This window comes from Styela clava, chromosome 7, assembly GCF_964204865.1.
Source record: "Styela clava chromosome 7, kaStyClav1.hap1.2, whole genome shotgun sequence".
Lineage (NCBI taxonomy): Eukaryota > Metazoa > Chordata > Ascidiacea > Stolidobranchia > Styelidae > Styela > Styela clava.
In genome coordinates, this window is record NC_135256.1 from 10,102,841 (window position 1) to 10,123,843 (window position 21,003).

Consider the following 21,003-nt stretch of genomic DNA (forward strand, 5'->3'; position numbering starts at 1 on the left):
ATACAGTATTTTAATCCATTTAGTTGGGCTCAGCAAATTAGTTTTATCTAAAATCCAATATTATCAGAGTACAGTAAGTCGGATTTGTTAAGTGCAATTAGATTTGCTTTACAGTCTTTGTCTCAGAGGATTTTCATATTTGTCTCGGGAGAGATTACAGAATCATGTGGCGAACCACGGCCTCTCGTCCGGTTGGGGTAAAAGCCATGTCGGGTATGGGAGCAGCCGTGCAGGGTAATCACGGGCGTGGCGGTAGTCGTATTCACAACGCGTAGCACCGGACCATTTGACGAATCTTTATCGCATAAGTATAACAAATTTTGTCATATGGTCTGCAATTTAAAATAAAAACCATCTACTTTACTACATAGCAGCCCGATTTTTTCTATCAGTCCTTAAAATCGCAATATCAGATCAGGTAAAACATACTTCGGTACCGATGTATTGACGATAGTTTATAGTCATATACAAGTAAAGATACTGAAATGACAGATAAATTATAAAACTACTTTGTGCAGGATATGAGTTTTGGGGTAATAGTGGATAATTTCGTTTCGGTTTTGGTGTCCATTAATTTAAGCATTGCTTCCTTGTTTTATTCAACTCTCTCTTTATTAAATCTTAGCACTTTCAGGTCTTCAACCGGTGCAACTTTCGTGTCCATTATTTTAGATCATTATTTCGATGTCTTTACGATCTTGTTTTTGCATACCGCAGAATGTAGGTTGTTCCCGTTCGACAGTATCTCAAATACCAACAAGTCATACTTCGACAAATGGTGGTGGTGGGTAATTAAATAGCTTATATTGTTCCCAGTAAAACTCGTAAAGAGCGTGGAGTTTTTTCACTGGCAACTTCCTCAAATATTCTTTGTATTTAAATTTCCATTTGTGCACGCGAGTATCCGTTTTATTATCCCGGTGTCCTGTAAATGGAAAAAGTCATAGTAACGGCGGTGCAGAGCAAATAAATAGCCTACTCACTTCAAACTATTGATTATTTACCACGAATGTACTTTGTAACTAGTAGTAAAAATGTTTACTATTGTTAGTTTTGGATTGTTCCATTCCATAGGCTATTTATCGAGTCTTCAAACGGGTTTTGTGATTTTCTCATAAAACGTTTTTATATGAATGTATGTAGTACCGCCTGATGCAATTTCAACATGACGGTGACGCAACAATTGAGATTTCAGCGTTCGGTCATATACTTTTCTCTCACTCGGACAGATTTCCAATTCAAATCAGAATTTCAGCGACCATTTTGTATTCGAAGGAATTTCAGTTTAGGGGCGGTAACCACGGTGGTTGCTCAAATATATGAAAAACAAAGCCCTTGACTATTGACTATTGACAATCGCTTTCGTTCATAACAATCGCTTTCGTTCATTATATTTGAATTCTCAAAACTATAACGCAATATTTGATGAATTCACCCAATCTTTTGTTGGTCTAATCAATAATCACGCCCCATTTCGACCCTTGTCGCGCCGTAAAAAAAGAATAAAGCTAAAGCCATGGATTACGAAAGGAATACTCAATAGTATTCGCATAAGAAATAAGATGTTCAAGTCACATTATCTAAATGGCAATAGTTCCCAATGCTCTTATTTTAAAAAGTATCGCAACGTACTGAAACACACTATTGATAATGCTAAACAAATCTATTATCAAAACCGTATTGCTTTCTATAAAGGAAACCCGAAATCAACATGGCGAATTGTTAATGAAATTGCATCCACAAAAAATAAATCTAGGCAAAATATTGATGTAATTCATCTAGAAAATGGCATTACTATAAATGATAATCATTTGATCGCGCAAGAATTTAATAAGTATTTTTCTACTGTTGGTTCCGCTCTTTCTGAAAAGTTCGGTAATGACATGGATGGCTTCAAAATTTACCTTGGCAAACGAGTAAACCAATCCATATTCTTGAGTCCAGCAACGATGAACGAACTAACTATAGAATTAGCTACCCTGCGGGTCGGGAAGGCAATTGGGGCAGACGGCATTCCCAGTCGCTTTCTCAGATATGTTGCAGATATATTATCACCATGTCTGACAGAGTTCTTTAACAGCTCGCTTCGATTAGGCATTTTCCCATCTTCATTGAAAATCGCCAGAGTCATTCCGATCTTTAAATCTGGTAATACAAAACATGTATCAAATTATAGACCCATATCTATTCTATCTGCTATTAACAAGGTATTCGAACGCTTAATTAATAGGAGGCTAATGGATTTTTTCACAAAACATAGTGTACTTAATAAATCACAGTTTGGTTTTCAAGCCAAACATTCCACTTCGCATGCAATTCTAGACACTATATCCCATATATACGATAAATTAGAGAAAAAAGAATATATTAGTGCAACTTTCTTAGATCTTAAGAAAGCTTTTGACACTGTTAATCACCAAATCTTAGTCTATAAGCTGTGGCATTATGGAATTAGAGGAGTAGCGAGCCAACTCCTGGCAAATTACCTGACAAATAGAACACAATTTGTTCAAATGGGTTCATACTGTTCCCCCACCTTACATGTGACTCATGGAGTGCCACAAGGATCATGCTTGGCCCCGACATTATTCCTTATTTTCATCAACGATCTTGCACACAGCTCCTCATTATTTACAAAATTATTTGCTGATGATTCCAATCTTCTAGATAGCGACAAGTCTCCGGATGTGCTTCAGTCCAGAGTGAACACTGAAATAAGAAAAGTAGCAAATTGGATGAAACAAAACAAATTAACATTAAATGTAAATAAATCAAAAACTATGTTGTTTGCTCCAAGTAAATCCAAATCACAGACATCTGTGAAAATTGAGATTGAAGGAACTATTCTTGACAACGTTAGCTCATTCAAATATCTTGGCATCCACATTGATAACAAACTGCAATGGGACATTCAAATAACCAACACTGCTGTTAAATTAGCCAAGGCGGTAGGAATGCTTTATCGGCTTAGGCGTTATACTTCTTTGTCTACGTTACGCATGATATACTTCGCTCTGTTTCAATCTCATTTGCAATATGGTATTATAGCTTGGGGATCAGCTAATAAAACTTTGTTACACCGGATTGAAGTATTACAGAACAGGGCTATCCGTGCTTTGACCCATGCTGGACCAATGTCAAGATTAGATCCTCTTTACCATAAGAATCAAATAATCAAAATGTCAGACATTTATAAAATCGAGATACTGAAACTCATGCACCAACACCTAAACAATAAACTGCCTATGGCTTTTAAATACTATTTTGTCAAACAGATGAGTGTTCACTCTCATTCAACTCGTTCCGCTGCCAATAGTTCATACCATGTGCCTCGCTTTTCTACCAATCGTTCACAAAGCTCTATTAAATTCATCGGTGTGAAACTCTGGAATACGCTCCAAGACACACTTCGCTCTAAGACTTATAATTCATTCAAAAAAGCACTAAAATTTCTTTACTTAGATTCTTATATCTGTCAGTAGGCTGGCAGAGTTGAAATGTATCTCAGACTGTTTGAAACTCACTTTTTTCAAATTATGGGTGTTACCTTCATCTTGTCATTATTCTCATGATATGCTATCACTATCCTTGTATTATTATTATTTTATTTGCTCTTCAATACTGTGGTATACTCCAATAGTATGTGCTGCTCACAGAGCATGACTTTCTCTCACAAAGCACTTGTGTTTCTTACCTTTATTTGCTCAAGATTCTATAATAAGCTAGGTATCCTTTCACCTTATTGATTTCCATTACTGCTATTTTATTATTTAATAGCATGTGCTCCTTATGAAAGTCACTTCACAAAATAACTGTATTATGAACTCTTATAACAAAGACAAAATTCAAAAACTTTAGTTACCTCTAATAGTCATTGCTTCTTTAATATGCTTTCATCCATTGTAGTTCACTTATGTCGTTTAATATTTTCCAATATATATGTGCTCTTTGCAATCCAAAATAAATTGAATATGTCTTTTTCTTAATCATAATTCATTGGTTATATTAGTAGTTCCACTGCTGCTGCTGCAGGGAATTCCCCAAGTAGTCAACAACATTATGCTGCGTCACGCACGTCAGCAATTTCTTTGTTGTTGGCGTGCTCGGTGGAGCATGGCGTTGAGTTGTTTAAATTCGTCAATGCTTTTTTCTATTTAATCGAATCTTCTGTTCTCACGTACATTTTAGTTCCCAAATTGTTTCATTTATTTTTGCTGATTTATTTCTGTATTGTTTGACTTAATCTGCTTCTATAATGGTGTCGCTGACATGATGACTTTTGATAGTCTTTTCGCGATCCCTCGTCTATTGCAGTCCAAATATTGTACCTCTTTCTTTCAATGTATTTATTTAATTTTTACCATTTGTTTAAATGTACAATGTTTTTGCACGACGAAAAATAAATATCTGAATCTGAATCTTGAACAAGTTTATTCGTTAGCACGCTTTTACTTTCTAATAAACTTTCAAAATAAACATAAAGAATTTTGCAATAGTGAATAAAGTACAGGAATTTTTATGGGGTCAAGGTTAGAGAAAACGCATACTGGGTTTCAAATTTTTACTTTCTGGATGGCACACTTTTTTAAAGTAATATACATTCATATTGTCGTAGTATACATACACACAGAACATCATAGAATAGCTGACTTATAAGTTGCAACCGTTTTAACATATATAAAACATTTTTTTATTTATTATACATAGGTTTACCATACGTCCCACTGTAGGCGGGACAGTCCCGCTTTTCAGGGTTTTGTCCCGCCGTCCCGATAAGTCAGCCAAAAGTCCCGCTTTTCCAGCATAATACACAAAAATTTTCTTGTTACTGTTGTTTCTGTGTAGCGCACCGCTAGCCTTCTTACTGAAGGTGATGCGTTCGTTTTCCGCTGATTCCCATTGATGGCAGACGTATCGCATGTAAAACCAATACTAATTAGTCTAAATTCGAATTATTTGTACCGATATCGTTAACGTCAATTCCTTCCTATTTTTCGAACTGAACCCGATATTTGGACAGAGAATAAGCGCATGAAATTTCGATAACAATATGGTCAATAAAGACAGCCGAGACAGCTTTAAGTGTAGGAATGTAGGCCTATGTAGTAAAATCGGAAAGTGTGAAGTTACAAAAACACAGCTAATGGTCGTTGTCTTTCGAGGCGTCCCGATTTGAAGTCACAAAAATATGGTAACCCTAATTATACAGTAATATTCAACTTGTATGAAATGCTTCATCGGAGAATCAGAAAATTTATTTACCTGGAAAAAGAATTCGATTGTCTATCCCAGATATTTTAGATAAATATTCGGAATCCAACGAAATTGTCTCTAATTTTGCTGTATAATCGTATCGCATATGGCAGGGATCACATATATCACTATATGATCTCCAGTGAATGTCTAGTTCTTCAGGATTGCTTAAAATACTGTCGACAAATTCTTCGAACGTTGCTCTACCAGCTGTATTTTTGTTAAGACCTGTAAAGTGTAATCGGGTTCTTATTGTGTGCTAATGTATTACTTTTATTTCGCATTCCTCTTGTTCATATTTATTAATTCACTCTGACTTTGACAAAATGTATTTTGTCTGTATTCATTTTGATGTATTCATTGATAGGAACACCCCAAGAACATTCGAAAATAACGGAAAAATTTCAGACACGTCACTTTCAGGAGTCACAAGCAACAAATTCACAATGAGGTGTATGTTATACCATGAATATGTTCCAGGGCTGTGCAGTCCAAGAAAATTTGCAGTCGACTCCTAAATCGGGTTAAAACAAAACTGTTGCTTCGGATCAGGGATAAAAAAGTTTTAGTTTCGACTCAAGCTCCGAGAAAAATCAAATTTTGATGAAAAAAACTTTGATGTATGCAAAGTGCAAACCTTCTCTCCTTGTTAAAAACGCCCGATAAACTGCTTTTATAAGTTTCTATAGAGAATTTTGACTTGTTTTATCACCACTGAAATCCCGACACCGACGAATTCCAAATTTGGGCTTCTGATTTCTGGGAGTTGAAGAATACGGCTCCGGCGCAGAGTCCAGTAAAAATATGCCTCCACAGACCGGATATATACGTGTGTTATCAAACACTACAAATACTTTTCAGCTATTTATAACAAAATCAAACTAACCGAATTTATGATGAATATCTCTTGAAATTTTTTACAACACGCTCTAATGGTTCTCTTACTGTCATGATGCGATAATAATTATTCAGTCTTTTATTCATCATATCTCGAGAATGCTTCGTTCGGCCTTGGAATCGTTCCCAAAAAAACCTATAATATACGAAAGATTGAAGGTGATGTAGACTGAACTTGGTTCGTTACTGAATTAGCATTAAATACACAAACATCGGCGCTCCGGGAGTATCAGTATCAAGATGACGCATGACCCTAAACTGGTACACATACTATGTTCAGGTTCGCGCCATCTTGGTACGAATACTTCAGGAGCACCTAAACATTTTATGCCTGCTGTAGTAGTTCATAGACCATATTAGTGTAGTCGTGCTCACAACGAATTTGTAGCTGTTTATCATTAGTATCTTGTACTTTGATCTAGATCCAGGTTGTATGTATACAAGTAAGTAGAAATTACCGGAAGGAGGCGTATCCTGAATTAAAATAATTGATAATATCGGCCAATGGGGAACGTCCCAGAACATTAATTTTGATTAAAAGATACTCGATACTCAGGACACCAAAATTTTAGAAAGTTTGATAATGTTTTATTTATCGTATCTATTCATCGCTGGTAATAATAAAACTATCAATCCAATTTTTGACGATCTAGAAGTATGTGTACCAATATGGATGTAACTAATTTTGTTTGCCTACTTTACATCAAGTTGTGTAAAGGGACTGAAACCTATGACCAGGGGGTATATTGACTTGGCTAAGACAGACAGTCTTCGAACTCGTAATAGAGTCATAGTCAAGTTTATTTTTTCCATCCAGTAAAAAAACCAATATGCAATATGACGAATAATATTGAATACGCATTTCACTGGGGAAGGGAAGCAGGAAAATCGGAATGAAGTTTTGCCCTATCCATAACCTGGTACACATACCACGGAAGTACCCAATTTTGTACCTTCTAGCTTAGGACTAATATTGTGATGTAGAATCGAACAATTATTTTCCTGAAAAATATATATATATATAATGTTTGCAGCTAATTTTGAAAATCTTTTTCACTCTCATTCACTGATTCAAATCAAACAACAACGAACCACCATACCGACGTTTTCGGGCTAACGTGAATGCATATTCGTGATCAATGTCACTTGGAAGAGTTGTGTTCACATCGCCTTCTGCTATCAGTAACGCTTTTCTCCATTCTGTACTTCCGCACTTTGGAACTCCGCATACAATAACCTATGTTAAATAAATTAATTCCAAAAATAAAAGGGGAATAAAATCGGTTGTCATAAATATATACTAGCTTTTGGGCAAATGCTCAAGTTTTTTTAATATTCCACAATTGTTTTTAAATCACTAAAACATGGATTTAATGTGCCTGTGATGTTTGAAATCTTTCCTCACGAGACACCGATTCGAAACTATTTCTCCGTATGCCACAGTACGCGTCGACACACTTGTTACAGTATATTCATACTAATACCATCCCCAAAATTGCATATTAACATCGCGTGCCTTGCAAGACTTGAAGGAGCCCCATAAATTATTGGCTGGAGAGACTCCGTTATCCAAACTAACCATAAAATACAACAAAGTTATTACAGTTATTTGTTCTAAAGCAAACATGCCTTTCAAAATTTTATGATCAAATAAAACATCAAACAACATGCCTTTAGCTTGTCAGAGAAATATAGGCGGGGCCTGGATGATATCGGTTTCTTCAGCCATGTCATTACATCCAAATTGCTTTCAGAATATTCATATCCAAGTTTATAACAGAATTGTCTTAAATGAGACTTTCGTTCCTTCGATATATTGGCACCAGATAGATAACTCAATTCAGATCTCGATATCCTTTGGTATTCATAATAAAATTCTTCATCGAGCCTGACCTCTTCAGCAGCAGACTTTCTCTGAATAACAAAATAGCATCAATCGATGGCAATGTGGGGATCTATGCCAAGGTTGTCGGCTTCGGTGGCCACAAAATTAGTTTTCGCGGGCCACAATATTGCAAAGAAAACAATGCAATACAAAAGAAACACTTTTATTGTGCAAACACATTGATCATTATTTTTCATTTACCAAGGTAAAACATTCAGGAACCACCAAAAAACTCACTAGAACATGCAAAAGTCTTTCTATATCTACATTTAGTGTAAGATTTCTCCGTAACGGAGAAAGTGCTTCCGCATATGCAAGTGCTTCCTAAGTGCTTTCGAACATCGATAAGATTCTCAAAGCAAAATCCCTCAACTTTGGAAAGCTCATAAGATTCCAATACCGTTTCAGGTTTTATTCTTTCGTCGCTGACATAACTTGCAGACATATCCAGCAAGCATTGTGGTATTTTCCCTCCCAACTCCAGTTCAAATCTGTTTGAATTGGCCAGCTTTCATTTCAAACTCCTTTTAACAAAATAACTTACAAATTACCGCATATTGATTTATTTCCAAATTTTACCAAATGTGAGGTAAGGAAGGTAATTACTAAATTTGACATATAGGCAACATATCTGGTAATACTGTTTAGACAGGTTGCAAACACCCGACAGGAATTTAACGTACGTTGGGCTATAACATTAATATTTAGTTATTAGGCAGTCATAGATTCTTTATTCAATTTTCTATGATGCCTATATTGTTAGCATATATATTTCCAACCAAAAAGAGAGCGGTTTAAGAATTTAGACTAGCCAAGCATATTGTTAAACTTTGCTTGTTGCCTCAGCTAGTCGTAACACTAGTTCATTCAGTGACATTAGTGATGTAACAAGATGTCAATAGGTTTTTCTGGTTGGACACCACCAAATGCGATTTTTTGATTCCCCCTAAGCAAATGCGATGCGTGCCACAGATAATAAGGATAATCACCGCTAATTGATTTGTATATTTCGAAAGATATCATAGATATTTCATTTAGTAGATAGGTAATATTTTATCACTCGAAGTAAAACTTTATATGTAGCAACGTCCTAATTTGCTGAATATTTTAAAATGAACTTGTTTCGTCATTCAAATTTGGCGCAGTGCAAATTTTCCTCCAACTAAACGAAGCCAAAGTCACGTACATTACTCGTTATTTAATTAACATCGGACTCGTTTTTTTTTACCTTTCCGCCCGCGACTAGCACACATCCATTTAATGCAGTAGTGATAAGCGGTTGCTAACGGTATTATTTCTAGAAAATACTTCATATACACCAATCTTTTTATCAGTTTGCATCAGTTTTTACTATTCATTGTCATGATGTGTCTGGTTATTTTTACACATAACAATTCTTACCTTGAACGACCAATGAAAACAAAATAATGCTCCAAAAATGATTAAAGCGGCTTTGTACTTCAAATGCATCTCGTATTCCAATATGCAATAAACATATAAATCAGTCCATAGTACTTTTCAGAGTCCCCTGTTCTTATGAATATTGAATTAATTTGCTATAGTAATTTTTAGTTCAAATAATGAAATGAATCAAATATTGCGATGTCAATACGACAAGAGGAGCCATTGAGTTTGAGTGCAGCTTAGATTGCTGCTTTTTGGTGAAACACAATTTTACGTTTTATACTTTCATCTGTGACTAAACGTCCCTCGTTTCCTCCCTTCTACATTTTTTCTATACTTTTGTGAAATATTTTCATAACGATAGCTACTGAAAACATCTATTAGCTGTAGATTACAATAAATGTTAGAGATACAATTTGTACAGATACTTTAAATATGCAGCATTTTATTCCGCTCCAATAAGGTGGCGTGAATACCGTATCCCCGCAATCTAACATAATATTTTCTTTTTTCTGTAGAAAATATGTTCGCTATGCCGTAGCGGCAAACACATGGCAGTGACATATGTTAACCAGCGGTGCGCGGTTATATATGTAACATGCTGTGATATGCATGTGTTTTCTTAGAAAATGAATTTGCAACCGCCTCATAGCGTTGCTAGATTATATCACACACTAAATTAATGTAAAGAGCCTAGTCTATATTTCATTAACTGAATTGAATAAATTATTTCTTGTTTATTCTATTGACATATACCACCATTTATAAGGTTTATGATATTCGGCAAGGTTACAGAATCTTCCATTAATATATTCACCTAAATTAAACATTTCAAACTTACTAAGATTACTACGTTAAGTTCGTGAGATTATGCGATAATTCTCAAGCCTTTCTCCGATGAATCCATGTAATGTAGTGTCAGAAACAGTATTGCACGTATTCACAAGTTACAAATAAAGAAACGTGGCATGATTTGTTTTGTCATCTGCGCGGGTCGTTACTAAAACAAAGTGAATTAAATTAAGTCTTAATCAATATCATATAACACGCGAGGCAAGATAGTAAGCCTAATTACTGTCGATGCTCAGTACCAAACTCTTCAATACGTATTGTAAGACCATACATAATAAATTGAAGTGTAATGTGAATGCAATTAAAACTTTTGTTATTTATTGCCTCATAATAATTCCAAATATTTTAAATATATATAGAACTAAATTATCTCCTGCTAAATATCCATAGACTGTAACAGCATAATATAATTGATATTAAGTATAGCCTTTGGTTATTGAATCAAATAGGCTTTTTAGAAGGGTCCTGCACTGTGCTTTCGTTTAATTTCATGTCAGTGTAGTGAAAAAATAAATAATTAAAAAAATGAATGAGTGGTACTGGTAGCCATTTTTCCTTAATCGATCCAGTAGCTACTATTTAGAGTTGTTGGCATACATTAAAGCTTATTATTCTAAGCTATCGGCCATTTGCCAATATTTAAAAGAGAAATATCAAGTTTCTCTCAGCACTAACAATATATTTGTATCTTTTTATTTGCTGTCTTCTCTTACCACCAGTTAATTTACGCTATATCTTATGTATGTCCTCATCGGTCAATATTAATCCCAATATTAATCCTGGTAATGTGTGCTCACTTAGTTACTATTATTACTTATCGATTTCAATCGGTAAGTACGTTGATAGGTATTTGTCTGTTTGTCTGTCTGTTAGATGCACGCGATATCTCACGAAAGCGAGAGATTGAAGACCTCTCGAGATTGAATCTGCTCCAGATTTTGCATGTGTATTCATCATATGTCGGACCAGAAGCGTATTGATTTTGGATGAATTATGTCGTATAATTAACGAGTTATTAATTAATTAGTGATGGGACACAAGGTGTCACTATGGAGTGAGAGCGCTGTTTTGGGGGATCCCCTAACTTCCGATCGATAAGTCTTCGGTCCCTGACCGATATTCTCGTTTACTTGTCGTACTAGATTAGTTATTAACCACGGAGTGGAAGTGGACATGTGGATTGATTTGATAAGTTGTTGTGAAATAGTATTTCTTCCCAACTAATGAACCTATAAATGACTAATGTATCAATCGATTTCAAATGTCCAATGTTTGAAAATTTCTACATTTTGTTTTTTATCGTCCCATTCATATCTGAGCATTGCTGTTTTATTCATTCTAATGGGTTAGCAAAGCTAAAGCCAGCTGAATTAATGCGATGGCCCATTCTACTAATATCTTTACGTAATTTCAATTGTAAAGATTTTAAAAATTAGTAAATTATAACACGCAACTCAAGTGCGAGAATATCGTGTGGTCCTGGGAACGGTCGATATAAAAGATAACACTTGCCGACAAAAATTTTTTTTTCATGGTGTCTCAGATGTTTTAAACGTTTTTAGCAAATTTGAGGACGCTGATTCCAGAAATGCTGTTACTTATTCTCTATCAGGTCTAGTTTTTCTTCTATGGTATATTCCTCTTTGCACGATGCCGATAGCTACAATAAAGATAGGCAAATTGAAGAAACAACATTTTTCTGTAATTTTATTGAACATATTCAGTGAATCTCACCAAAATATTGACAATTAAAGCTGGAAGTTGGAAATGCTAACTAATAGATGTCATCAGCTATAAATTGACGTTTTACTGATTTTTTTTACAATAATGGGAGAACTGACATCATCGCGCTTGATAGAAATTTCCTGCTAATATATTTGAAACTGTCGCCATCTTTCTCAAGAGCATTAACAAACTGCCAAGCCTCATGTGAAGAGGAGGAAACACAATTTTGGACACTCAACCAAAGGACGAGCCAGAATTGTAAAGAAAGACACATTTAATTTATTTTGGAACTGTTTATAAACAGGCTTGGACACCAAGCTGCCGCAGCAACCGACAACGTCGTTGCAATATACTGTGTCCTTCTCCTGAGTGAAATATGACAAGATTTAATATGGCGTTCTCTATAGAATGTTATAAGAGTTCCCGGCTGAAGTAGATTTTTTTCTTTGAGTCTTGAAGCTAGAAATTCAGGAGATTCTTTGGAAAAGTTGAAATCTCTATTCAGATTATTAAGTTCTCCACAAGAAAATAGCTATGGAAGTGAAGAAGAAAAACCGACATCTGATACAACGTATTCACTACTATCAGTGGACAAAACGGAGGTTTGGTCTATTTCAGAGCCAGACAATTCCAATTCGGGCAAGCCTTCAAACACTGGAAAAGGAATTTCATTGCAGTGTGGAATTAGTCTAATTGCAGTTTCGAGGTTTGGATAAACCAACGATTTCCTGTTCTTCCTATTGATTCCCTTCGTGTTTACTGCACAGAAGTATCAGTCATCAAAATAATTTTTCGAGACCATTGGAATACTAAAGCGGAGTGACTCTCTATCCTTTTTGGTCCACTGTGGAAGATGCTCAATACATTGCTTGCATACAATATGGGGTGCCCATACCTTATCTTGATCACCCAGCATTATATTGAAGTAGGCAAGATAAGCTCACTTCGCAAATTTACTGATCTTTTCCTGTTGGATTGCAATGTATATTCTCCGCAAATATAGCAAATACATTTGAATTGTTTAAACAATGTCGCCTAAGAGAAGATGTAGCCATACTTAATTTTTGCTCCAAAAATCTGCAGCTCAATTAAAACAATGCAGCTTATTATTCATGTCTGACTTCTTTATATATAAAATTTGACTTTTACAAGGCGTGTGATGTCATAATCGTTTGGCATACATCACAATAAAAACCTACACTTTTAATTATAACGCTAAAATCCATATAGATAAAACCCCTAATTTTAAGGTAAAAAAGGTATAAAACAGCAAATATTTCAAAAATTTGACCTGATGAAAAAAAACGAGTGTGAATTTTGGACTCAGCACCCCCAAATTAATCTAAATCAGCTTAGAAACCTTGGGCAGCAAAAATGTGTTGGCCAGTGTATAATTATAATAGATCGGTAACAGGTTTGATATTCGACAAAACTTCAATGAACCTCAGATCTTGTAGGCAGGTCGTTTTAAACACGGGACGATTGTCACACCAGAGATCAGTGCACCAGTAGTAAGATGTGAAGTGGCGGTATATACGTATACAGCCGACCAGTGTTGCGGAGTCGAAGTTTGATATATTTTTCTTGGAGTCGTATTTTCAAATAGCCCCGATTCAGAGTCGAAATTTTATATTTCCCCGGAGTCAGAATTTCACGCATCAATAGTGATAATGAAAATTGTCTACAAAAACTCGAAACGCATTAGGTTAGGGGTGTGCGACCGCAAGCCCGCGGGACACATCCAGTCCCGCTAAGTCATTTAGTGTGATTCTTGTTAACACTCCAAATTTTTCCCCATCAAACATAAAATCCTAATACGACGTTTATGTTTAAAAAACGAGTTTCCTTTGGAACGATACCAAGCCGGCACATTCGGAAGTCGGCAGCATCTGTCTCCCAGTTGAATAACGAGACGTGACGGTTTGCATCCACAATCAGCAAGTGCGATGATACAGCAATAAATGTTATATTATACTACTAAACAAAGTGTTAGTTCTAAGGCCAATATCGTGCACTTTGGGCATTAAATTGATCAAGGAGAAGACAAATATTGGGTGTCCAGTAAGGTGCTTGAGCTCACCTGTTCTGACTGCGAGCGTAAACCGGTCATTGCGCCCTGAATGCAAATGTACATAAAATTGGCTGTCATTCCGACGGATATTGCGAACAGTGTTTTGTACCCGAGGCCGTAGCCCACTACCTAATGCATTGTCAGCAATATTATCATCAGAGAATTGCTTGGAACTGACATCCGAAGAAGTGCTTAGTAACATGTACGTTATTGAAACTGTTGTTCAATTTGTTTTGTCTACGGGCAAAAATATTTAGGATTTTGCTCATTATAAGTGATTTAATTGTATAATTATTTATTTGTAAATATTGTATAATATGTTAGTATAGGATTTTTAATTCGAATCGATCAATGGCGCAAAAGACTGTGAAGTTGTAAGCGCCTTACAACATATAACAACAACACAGCCTAGTTGTAATAGCGCGAGCTTGATTGTGTTGGTGTTGTGCTCGTCGGAATTTGTCATGGTGAACTATCTACTGTTTCATACAGAACCCGCCTCCGTAAAAATCCAATCCTTCCAAAAACCAAACACATTTGCTGCTTTTTATAACGTACATTCTACAATTGTAAAATAGTTGAAAAGAATAATAAGATGCTGGTACTTTTAACAGCCATGGCACATATTTTGTTGTTTTATTTCAGACAGGATACTTGTAATATTATGATTATACTTATAGCAAAACTGTGCCCCGGGGCCGTTCAATTCTACACATCATACAATTAGAAGTAATTAAATAAAATATAATATAAATGTGCAAATAAATATTACTCCAAATTACAATATCGGCGGAGGAGGATAGTTGAATAACTTATACTGTTCTCTGTATACCAAATACAAATCATGTAGTTTTTTTGGTGGGAGTTTTTCCAAGTACACGCTGTATTTGTCTTTCCACTTATGTTCCAAACTTACCGATGCATTGCTGTTTCCTGCAAGAAAAAAATTCAAAGTTTGAAAATGTGAGCTGGTAACTTTTGTTTATTATGAATCAGCCGTGTAAATCTCTGCCGCCGGTACAGTAATTACCGATCCAATACAAGACTTCAATGTTTTCTGTTGATAATACTGAAAGTTCTATACATCCTCTTCATGAGGAGATTATTCAAAATTAATCAAAAACTACTATTTTACCAATGAAAATCATAATCCCAAAAGTCATAGATATATCTTAACTCGGAACATGTCATCCGCTTTATTTCATGACAGCATACTTCAAATCTGTTGATGGAGAAAAAAATGTCCACATTCTACTACTTCTTACTATGTTTTTTCGTACTTCATCATTTATTTGATATTTTAATTCGACAATCGACTCTACTGATTACATGAAACACATACTTGGAAAAAGAAGTTGGTTTTCAATTCCCGACTTCATTGAAAGAAATTCAGAATCCAACGAAATTGTTTCCAATTTTGCAATGTAATTATATTGCATATGACACGGATCACATATGCCATTATACAATTTCCAGTGAATATCAAGACCCCCAGGATTGTTTATAATGCTGTCAACGAACTCTTCAAAAGTAGCTCGGCCCGGTTTGAAACTTGGGGAATTCTTGTTGGGTGCTGAAAAGACAAGTTTATAGCAACGATATCTTTGATTAAAGCCTTGACCGCCAGGTGGCACAATAGACCAATTCTCACGAGTTTGCAATTGATTTACAGACAATGATGAGGTAATATCTACATATTCACATAAATTTGAGATATTAAATGTACAATACTCGAAACAATTTTAACTTCACTCTCCTTTTAATAAATTTAACTTTCATGGATTATTTCATAGCAGCGGAGAGTGGGTGGATAAGATCAATTTTTCTAAACTGCAGGAATCGATCACAATTCAAATTTGTGTAGTTTTAGTTAGAAGTTTTTATAATTATAGTCGATGTCAATTTCTACCTTCTAGACATTTCAGTTGATAGTGAAGTCGATAGAATCGCACTGTTTGATTTTTACTCACGCGTACCGTTTCATATATAAGTTCGATCTATTAATTCAAAGTGGAAAGACAACCAACAGGAGAGTCACGTTAACCGCCGTAGAAAACCTGTGCGGGAATGTGCGTTGTGCACTTATATTCAATTGTTATATTCAACTAATCATGTATGTATACAAAATCTTTCATTGGGATGATTTATGATACTAAGAAGGCTGCAAAAAATAAAGGTATGCATCTCTGATAGAACTAAGCAACTCACCAAAATTTTTATGAATTCTTTCTGAATGACCTTTATAGTATGTCTCTCCAGATCCCCCAGATAACATTTTATCGATGTAAGCAGATACAACACGCTCCAATGGTTCTCTTACTGTCATTATGCGATAATAATTATTCAGTCTTTTATTCATTTCTTCGTACGCTTGTGGTGTTTTGCCTTGGAACCGTTCCCATAAGAACCTACATAATAACTCAATTTAGATTTTGAGCAATTTATTTGGCACAGAATGTTATTACCGAACTTTCTCATTTTATTCTTGGTTTACTAAATTGGTTTTTCGCTTTCCATTTCAACCAGTGGATCAGTCACTTTAAAATTATCAGCAGTTAAAATGAAATTCTCTCACAAAAGGATGTTTTTCTACATTTTTACAACACTTCCTGGGACTGCTGTACATGTTTTTTGGCAAAATTTTTCTAATTTTAAAAAATTTCACCATCACCACATGTTAATTCTATTTTTAGAAAAGTTAAAAACGGAACAGATGGATGCCGGATGAATCACAATTTTTTCACACGGATCAGAAATGGAAATTTTAAGCAGCGCGCAAAAACTGCGCAACTCGTCTTACTTGAAGAAAAAAATTTACAAATGACATTTAATGTGACACTTTTTGTTGCATCACGCTTGATACGTTTTCGACATCACTAAATGGGAAACACTTTCTGAATGGGACACTGGACGAAGCCAAGATCAAAACATTATATAAATGGGAATCACTCATTCGAGTTCTCCGCTTGTTTTTTGTGATGTTCATTTTCGAAAATAATTGTTCACATGTATACTTCAAAACATCAATGTGAATTTTTTCGCATAATTTGTCAAATTTGGATAAAGCTTTCCCTCAAGAAGATACTTTTTATAAAAATCAAGTAGTGATACATTTTTCGAATAGAATAAAGATTTTTTGGATCTCCTGAAGTATGCGCACCAAGATGGCGCACAACCTGTACTCAGGTTGTAACCAGGTTAGGGTTCAGGTTGTGCGACATCTTGGTGCGCATACTTCAGTAGAACCTATTTATTGCCCTATTGCATTGCACCTCAAAAAATTCCATTTGAATATTTTCTGCGCCATTGAACCCTTTTACTTAGCATCAACTTTTCTGCGCTTTGTTTCAATTGTCTGATTATAATTAAATTATAGGCTAAACAAACGAGTAATTGTGAATTTTAAACTTGTGAGTTTGTAATAGAATTTAGTTTACACGTGTCTCCCAATAAATTCTGTTACGTAAAAAATATAACAGACGTTTCGCTACTATAATCCAATGAAATGTCGCGGCCCGGTCCGGCCCGCGTGCCGACCCGTGGTCTACACCAACAATTTCGTTTGAACTAAACTTCTGATGTTTCACCATTGCTTTTATAATCTCAAACTACTACTCCTATTGGAACGTTACGTAAAGCATTAGCCCTGATAGACTCGTCATTTTAGACCTCATTCATGGGCATTTCCAATCACCAAACTTCTTGTTCCATCATGATAATTGAGATGTAAAATAGATATATTACCGTGTTTATATGTTATTACATGTTAGAATTTTTAGTAAATCATGTAGGTTATCTACAGCCCAAGCATACTAAGTAAATTTTGTTAGTGAAATAATTCTTACATCAAATAAAACTGTTATTAAAATTTGATTTTTTTAAATTTAATTTAGTGCTATGCTATGATAGAGACACCAGGCCGACAAATATACTTTCGTATCTTGCACCTTCGCTTCTCTTCAAATCAGCATTTAGAATTTAGAGATTTAATTTACTATCGTTTTGTCTCAAATAAATCACTGGAAGCAGAAGGCTAATATTCTGTGAAAAGATCATATATATAACAAAATATTTACCTTTAGGATTATGTACATTGAAAACTTTTTAAATAGGATTTGAGAAAAGTATTACAACAGTTTACTTTAGCTAAAATACTTTAATTGTAGAGCTGATAAAAATACGACTACACACACTATTAAGCATTGGAATCGGGATTCTACAGATCCAAAAATTTATCTTCTACTATAAACTGAGAGTCAAAATTCTTTTTTCCGCATTACTCTCATGCATGCCTCGTTCTTTGCTAAAGAATTATTTTTCATGGAATATCGTTATATATTATTTACTAACCGTTTTTTTCTAGCTTGCGTGAATGCATATTCGTGCTCAATTTCACTGGGTAATGTTGTGTTCACATCTCCTTCCACAATAAGTAATGCTTTTCTCCATTCTGTACTTCCGCACTTTGGAACTCCACATACTACAATCTGTGAAAGTAAAAAAATTTCCGTGGAAGTGTGATGGGAGTGAAATGCCGCACTAAGCGTATGTCTCAATGAGACGTGTATGTGGCCGTTTCTCATTTATTATCGGAATAGCACATTGTTTTTTATTTATTTATCATTAATAGGAAGGATGATGTTGATTCTGTGAAATAGTCAATACGTTAAGATCAACTTGCTACATCGCATAACTGTGATGCTGGTACGATATTGAGTAAATAGGTAACTGAACTAAACTGATACTTACAACTAACAGGCACGTTGGGCAAGTAAGCGAAATATTATTAACATGTGAGTTTACTTGAGCTACTTACCTATCATTATTTTGGAATACACTTTCCTAGACCAGGATACTACTACTATACTAATTATATTTTAAGTACTTTAATGTTATCTTGTTATCTTATCTCCTGATTATATTTCACGAAGGTAGAAACGCAAACACAATATACCGGTAGATGGATTGCTGAATGTAAACATTGTGGCTATAGCTTTCTATAAGAAACGAAGGGGGCGCTCCAGAAGTGTGTGTACCAATGTGGAGATAACTAATTTTGTTCGCCCACTTTACATCAAGTTATGTAAAGGAATTGAACCTATGGACAGGGGGTATATTCACTCGGCTAACACAGACAGTCCCCGAACTCGTAATAGAACTGATATAAAAAAAAAAATCGGAATAAAATTATGGCCTAATCCTAACCTGGTACACACACTAGGAGAGTGCCACAAAAGGTATACATAGTAGTCTATGTACGGTCAACTGACAATAATTTTAAAATACTCATCAATGATATTAACGAATGTTTACCAGAGCATCGATTTCCTTGTTTAATTTTGTCAGGTTTTCAAGTATGGTTAAATGCAAACATTCCACGCTTTGCGTGCTATTTGTCATTTTTTGGTTGTATTTTCAAAATATTTTAGTTTAGTTGCCTCAATCTAAAAATTGTCTCGAAAGAGCTGCTATTCCCTTGCTGAATTTAGCTTTCAGTATTTTTAAATGGCGTGGCTAAATATTTTGAATCCATATAATAAACATATAGGATGGTTTGTCGCTTACATCAATAGTTTTTTTTTAATTATATTCGGGGTCAGGGGTCGGAGAACATACATTGGCGCAATATATTGTCTAATCGCAATAATTTTTTGTTCCATTTTTACCTTGTGTTTATCCGAATAATATAGGCGTGGCCTCGCTAACATAGGTTTACCCATCCACGTCGATACACTTAAAGTACCATTGTTGTATCCATATCCAAGTTTCTTACACATTGTCTGCAAGTGTATACTACGTTCTTCCGCAATTTCGCTCATGTTAGGGCTTAAATTCTTCGGAATGGATTGTTCGTCTGGCTTCTCGATTTCAGATTTCACCTGAACAATATGAGTATATACATGTAAATTCCTATTTAACGAAAACCTATTGATAGCGAAGTTTTAAACTTGCTCCTCAGACGATATGCGTTATCGACGACATTTTTAACATCCGGTAAACGCAAACACGATGAAAAATTCAATAATCCCAAGTGCACTCAACTTATTTATCAGTCGAGGACTCGTTAAACACTCAATGTATATAATAAAAACCATAAAGTAGTAGTTAAACTTCAACTGTTTAGATAAGTTTCTGTATATTGCAGTAAGCTAAAACAAGTCGGCTTGTTAACGTGACGTACATATACATCCAAACATACGCATCCACAAGCAACGAATAGCCATATACAGCAAACCAAATGTGCATATACGCCCAATACATGGTCCGTATAGGTAACTTTTTTTAATTACACTAATCAGATAAATTGCTGATTGTTTCTATTAGTTAATTAAAAAACACCACGATTCCTCGCGCAATTGTTTTCCGATTTAACTTCACATGTTTCAAAATACATCTCCCAGATCTTTGGGCGAAATATTGCTTCCAATTTGGATGAGCTTACAAAAATGTTTATCACGGAGCATGTGATATATATGCATTGAATTGTTATGATCCAGGGTATTCAAGGTTTGATGTGATGGTGTCAACCTTTGGTGGCTGCCTCTGCTTGTGTAGCAGCAGGAAAAATATTGTTAGTAGCAAAAGTGTTCTTTGATTCTAGATAGGAGATGGATTCCTCCTATCTAGAGAGACAATAGCGCATATACGAGGTGCGGCTAAAATGAAACGGGACTGACGTCACAGATTGCGCAACACGATTAACCATCGGTAATCAACACTTTTGCAGTGTGGCGTAATATGTGTTCTTTGTTTAACAGCTGTTTTGACACAATATCGCAATTATTTTTGCTTTTCAGGATCCATAAGTGAATGTGATAAATTTCTTGTTGAAAAAAAATGCTGTGCGAGGTCTGATTGAGTTTTTTGGCGATAGGGGGTTCAATTGCAGAATGGCGATTGAGCAAAGAATTAACAT

The 21,003-nt window shown here is 35.1% G+C and overlaps 3 protein-coding genes and 1 pseudogene across 16 annotated transcripts in view; all 4 read right to left on the reverse strand.

Moving 5' to 3' along the window:
• Positions 1-267: 267 nt before the first annotated feature.
• Positions 268-10,439, reverse strand: LOC120328027 (carbohydrate sulfotransferase 9-like). Of its 4 annotated transcripts, XM_078114529.1 has the most exons (7): positions 10,281-10,439; positions 9,437-9,563; positions 7,822-8,064; positions 7,251-7,387; positions 6,199-6,286; positions 5,263-5,481; positions 273-925 (listed from the first exon to the last, which is right to left on the reverse strand). In XM_078114529.1, exons 2-6 carry the CDS (start codon positions 9,503-9,505, stop codon positions 5,422-5,424), a joined length of 597 nt encoding a protein of 198 aa, XP_077970655.1. In that variant the 5' UTR covers positions 9,506-9,563; positions 10,281-10,439; the 3' UTR covers positions 273-925; positions 5,263-5,421. The 4 variants fall into 4 exon arrangements, with proteins under 4 accessions (XP_039250345.2, XP_077970655.1, XP_077970654.1 ...); XM_078114528.1 differs by lacking the exon at positions 10,281-10,439 and having other exon boundaries at positions 274-925; positions 9,437-10,113; XM_039394408.2 differs by lacking the exon at positions 10,281-10,439 and having other exon boundaries at positions 276-925; positions 6,140-6,286; positions 9,437-10,110.
• LOC144425194 (uncharacterized) lies at positions 1,381-4,420 on the reverse strand. 2 transcript variants are annotated; one of them, XM_078114672.1, is made up of 3 exons: positions 3,863-4,420; positions 2,487-2,709; positions 1,381-2,145 (listed from the first exon to the last, which is right to left on the reverse strand). In XM_078114672.1, exons 2-3 carry the CDS (start codon positions 2,584-2,586, stop codon positions 1,901-1,903), a joined length of 345 nt encoding a protein of 114 aa, XP_077970798.1. In that variant the 5' UTR covers positions 2,587-2,709; positions 3,863-4,420; the 3' UTR covers positions 1,381-1,900. The 2 variants fall into 2 exon arrangements, with proteins under 2 accessions (XP_077970798.1, XP_077970799.1); XM_078114673.1 differs by lacking the exon at positions 3,863-4,420 and having other exon boundaries at positions 2,487-3,244.
• A 1,446-nt stretch (positions 10,440-11,885) lies between the features above and the next one.
• On the reverse strand, positions 11,886-13,278 carry LOC144425101 (uncharacterized; annotated as a pseudogene).
• A 1,331-nt stretch (positions 13,279-14,609) lies between these two features.
• The window catches only part of LOC120328321 (carbohydrate sulfotransferase 9-like), a 40,934-nt gene continuing 34,540 nt past the window's right edge, over positions 14,610-21,003 (reverse strand). For 5 of the 10 annotated variants that reach the window (XM_039394769.2, XM_039394770.2, XM_078114502.1 and 2 more), the window contains exons 4-8: positions 19,754-19,966; positions 18,438-18,574; positions 16,296-16,495; positions 15,430-15,660; positions 14,610-15,020 (exon numbers count right to left, since the gene is read on the reverse strand). In XM_039394769.2, the coding sequence (XP_039250703.1) occupies positions 14,866-15,020; positions 15,430-15,660; positions 16,296-16,495; positions 18,438-18,574; positions 19,754-19,966 (936 nt within the window). In that variant the 3' untranslated portion in view covers positions 14,610-14,865. The remainder of the gene's footprint in view (positions 15,021-15,429; positions 15,661-16,295; positions 16,496-18,437; positions 18,575-19,753; positions 19,967-21,003) is intronic. The other 5 variants (XM_039394773.2, XM_039394777.2, XM_039394776.2 and 2 more) reach the window with 2 other exon arrangements.

Excerpts from the sequence above, each read along its gene's own strand:
- LOC144425194 (XM_078114672.1), bottom strand. The coding sequence starts at position 2,586 with ATGTCGGGGCCAAGCATGATCCTTGTGGCACTCCATGAGTCACATGTA. Across the intron at positions 2,146-2,486 it reads AATTGTGTTCTATTTGTCAG|ATTTAAAGATCGGAATGACT; the intron begins GTAATTTGCCAG and ends TTGTATTACCAG.
- LOC120328027 (XM_078114529.1), bottom strand. The coding sequence starts at position 9,505 with ATGCATTTGAAGTACAAAGCCGCTTTAATCATTTTTGGAGCATTATTT. Across the intron at positions 8,065-9,436 it reads GTTTTCATTGGTCGTTCAAG|AGAAAGTCTGCTGCTGAAGA; the intron begins GTAAGAATTGTT and ends TTTGTTATTCAG. Across the intron at positions 7,388-7,821 it reads ATTTCTCTGACAAGCTAAAG|GTTATTGTATGCGGAGTTCC; the intron begins GCATGTTGTTTG and ends TATTTAACATAG.